Source organism: Octopus bimaculoides, chromosome 11, assembly GCF_001194135.2.
Source record: "Octopus bimaculoides isolate UCB-OBI-ISO-001 chromosome 11, ASM119413v2, whole genome shotgun sequence".
Taxonomy (NCBI): domain Eukaryota; kingdom Metazoa; phylum Mollusca; class Cephalopoda; order Octopoda; family Octopodidae; genus Octopus; species Octopus bimaculoides.
Window position 1 is genome coordinate 32,045,968 of NC_068991.1, and position 2,906 is coordinate 32,048,873.

Below are 2,906 nucleotides of genomic sequence, written 5' to 3' on the forward strand. Positions count from 1 at the left end.
ATATATATATTTGCCAGTACCGCCTGACTGGCCTTCGTGCCAGTGGCACGTATAAGCACCCACTACACTCTCTGAGTGGTTGGCGTTAGGAAGGGCATCCAGCTGTAGAAACTCTGCCAAATCAGATTGGAGCTGGTGTAGCCATCTGGTTCACCAGTCCTCAGTCAAATCGTCCAACCCATGCTAGCATGGAAAGCGGATGTTAAACGAAGATGATGATGATTTATATTCCCGAGTGTTAAACTAATACACCTGCTTTCACCTGTCTTTGCCTTTTGTTTTCTGTAAATTTGAACTATATATATATATAAACATATATATACCTTTATATATGTATAGTTACAACCAGAACAATGTACATGAGCGAAAGTGATTGGACTACCAAGTGAAAGGTCTGGAGTTCAAGTCCACTATAGGCAATTCTATGTGTGTTTAGACAAACACTTAACTCTTCCCACCTCAATTCATCAAACTGTGAAGAACATGTATTTGATGTTCTGTAATAACCTGGCAGCTTACCCTGAAGGATATCTCTCTCTCTCATTTGTGGTAGATTATATAGGTAGAGGTGCGTTGATTGAGTGGCTAGAATAATGTATCACCTGGAACACTGCTTGTCAGGGGGACATCTTTATTTTACAGTGTGTTAATTTCTATAGGGGTAAAGTGCAGTGTTCATGGCCTTTGTAAGCCCTCCCATACAAGTGAGATTAATGGAACTGATGCCTAGTAACAGACAGAACTCCATTAGAGGCATCCAATACACAGGATGTGGTGTTAAAGAATAAGTGTGACATCAATCAGGGAATGTTATATGTATGTAATAGACTAGCAACTTATCCAGGAAGAGATTTATTTCTCATCTACTTCATGTCAAAGACTGGCCTGGGGAGGATGCATTTATGCATAGAAAGAAATTTGGTGGTTTGAAATCATTTCTTTTCTTTTATATTTGTATTTTTGGATAATTTTCCAGATTGTATGGTTGCCTAATGTGTGAGAGTGATTATATATACACGTGCAGTGTTGTTTAGTAGATTAGACTGATAGCCTGTATGCACAGCTGAAGAGAGAGCTTCTATCTTGCTACCAAAATTGAAAGCCTCATGCAACAAGATGCAACTAGTTACTTCACTACTAAAAGCAACCGGAATACTCCTATGTAACTTCAGATAGTTATTACTATACAAGAAATTGAAAGGAATAAATTCCAGACGAAATTAGGATGGTGAAGCTGAGTTTCAAACCAACGTACCTTGTATGTTTCATAAATCTTTGGGAGTGTGAAAATTATCACAACACCTAGGGAAAAAAGAGAAGAAAATGATGAACATATATAAATACACACAAACATCCATCACCTTATATACATATATACACTATTATACATACATACACACTCATAAGCCTCTCCCCACAATCACTGTCATTACAACCATATTCTTATTCCTTCTATCCACCTATTCTGGCCCTTCTACTATCTTTCCTATTGCCCCTCCTAGGTCACAGTACCTTAAGCAAACATACACGTCTTAGGGCAACAAGTACTCTTTGCCTTTATAGTGTACAGGTAAAACCTCTTGTGCTGTTGCCATGTTGAAATGCAAGCACTGCATTCTCTAGAGTGACAGGCAAGTAAAGCATAAACTTGAGAGGTCATTTCAATCTTAAGAACTTCATATTAATTTGTCTATAGTGCTAGCAGCATGATAAATTGTATGGAGTGCACTTTTATCTGGTGATAAGAAGGGCATCGAGTCTTAGAAACCAAGCCAAACTGAAACGAGTGCCAGCCTGTGAGAGCAATGGCTCTTAATAAGAACTGACTCAGACTGTGACAATCTATCCAGTATGTCAGCATGGAAAGTGAATGTAAAACTGACGATGATTATGGTGCACACACACGAGTGAATAAAGAGAGGAGGGAGAGAGAAAGAGACAGATAGATAATATTTTTAGCACACATTTTCATGAGAAAAAGAGAAGACAATTTTATTTTAGTGAAAGCATGATAAAATGTTGTTGGTTTGGGCAGAATAAGTATGACAAGGCTGAACCATTTGAATTACAGCTTCAATAAGTGTAACAAAGGCAGCCCATTTCAGTTACAGGTAGACTCTATGCAATAGGTTTTTGCACAATTTTCACTCACATGTTTTTAGGTTACCCTGAGGCTAGAGTGACTTACTGTACAATGAGATCCAGCCAAGGAACATATAACTGGGAAGTGAACTTCTTAACTATTCATTCATGTCTAGAACCCTTTTGTAATAGATATTAAATAAATACTTAATTATATGTTTATCATTATGATTATACTTTTAATCCTAAATGCCTCTTTCAGCCAAATTGAACAAAATCACATAAGGAACTTCCCAAAAAATTATTATATTACTTACTGTTAATAATTATTGTCATTCCATTAAACCAGGAACCAATGTAAGTCAAAACCCACAGGAGGAGGCCAAACTGCAAAAGATGGAGAGTTAAAATATTATTATTATCTGCATGCTTATATTTGTGTATGTGTATACACACACTATGTAGACCCAACAAAGGCACTGGCTTTTGTGTATTATTAACTAGGCATAAGCCAAAATGTATGAAAAAGAAACCAGTGTTGTCAGTTTGCAAATTAATCAAGTTCCAACCAGAAATAAAAACTTGGCCAAAACCATATCAGGTAAAACTATTGCAATGGCAAAGTTAATGTTTCCACCAACAGAACCTGAAAAATATTTAAAATCACTGATACTTTACATGTAACAGGTAAAGTCAATGGCATGGAGTTGGTAATTGCTTTATACAAAATGTCCTGATTTATATTGACCATTGGAGAGAGAGAGAGAGAGAGAGAGAGAGAGAAAGAGGGAGAGAGAGAGAGAGAGAAAGAGGGAGAGAGAGAG

The 2,906-nt window shown here is 36.9% G+C and overlaps 1 protein-coding gene across 5 annotated transcripts in view; it reads right to left on the minus strand.

Annotated features, from left to right (window-relative positions):
* Positions 1-2,906, minus strand: part of LOC106868368 (reticulon-1-A) — a 234,477-nt gene that overhangs the window by 15,454 nt on the left and 216,117 nt on the right. For all 5 annotated transcript variants that reach the window (XM_052971676.1, XM_052971677.1, XM_052971678.1 and 2 more), the window contains 2 exons: positions 2,400-2,469; positions 1,256-1,302 (listed from right to left, as the gene is read on the minus strand). In XM_052971676.1, coding sequence (XP_052827636.1) covers positions 1,256-1,302; positions 2,400-2,469 — 117 coding nt within the window. The remainder of the gene's footprint in view (positions 1-1,255; positions 1,303-2,399; positions 2,470-2,906) is intronic.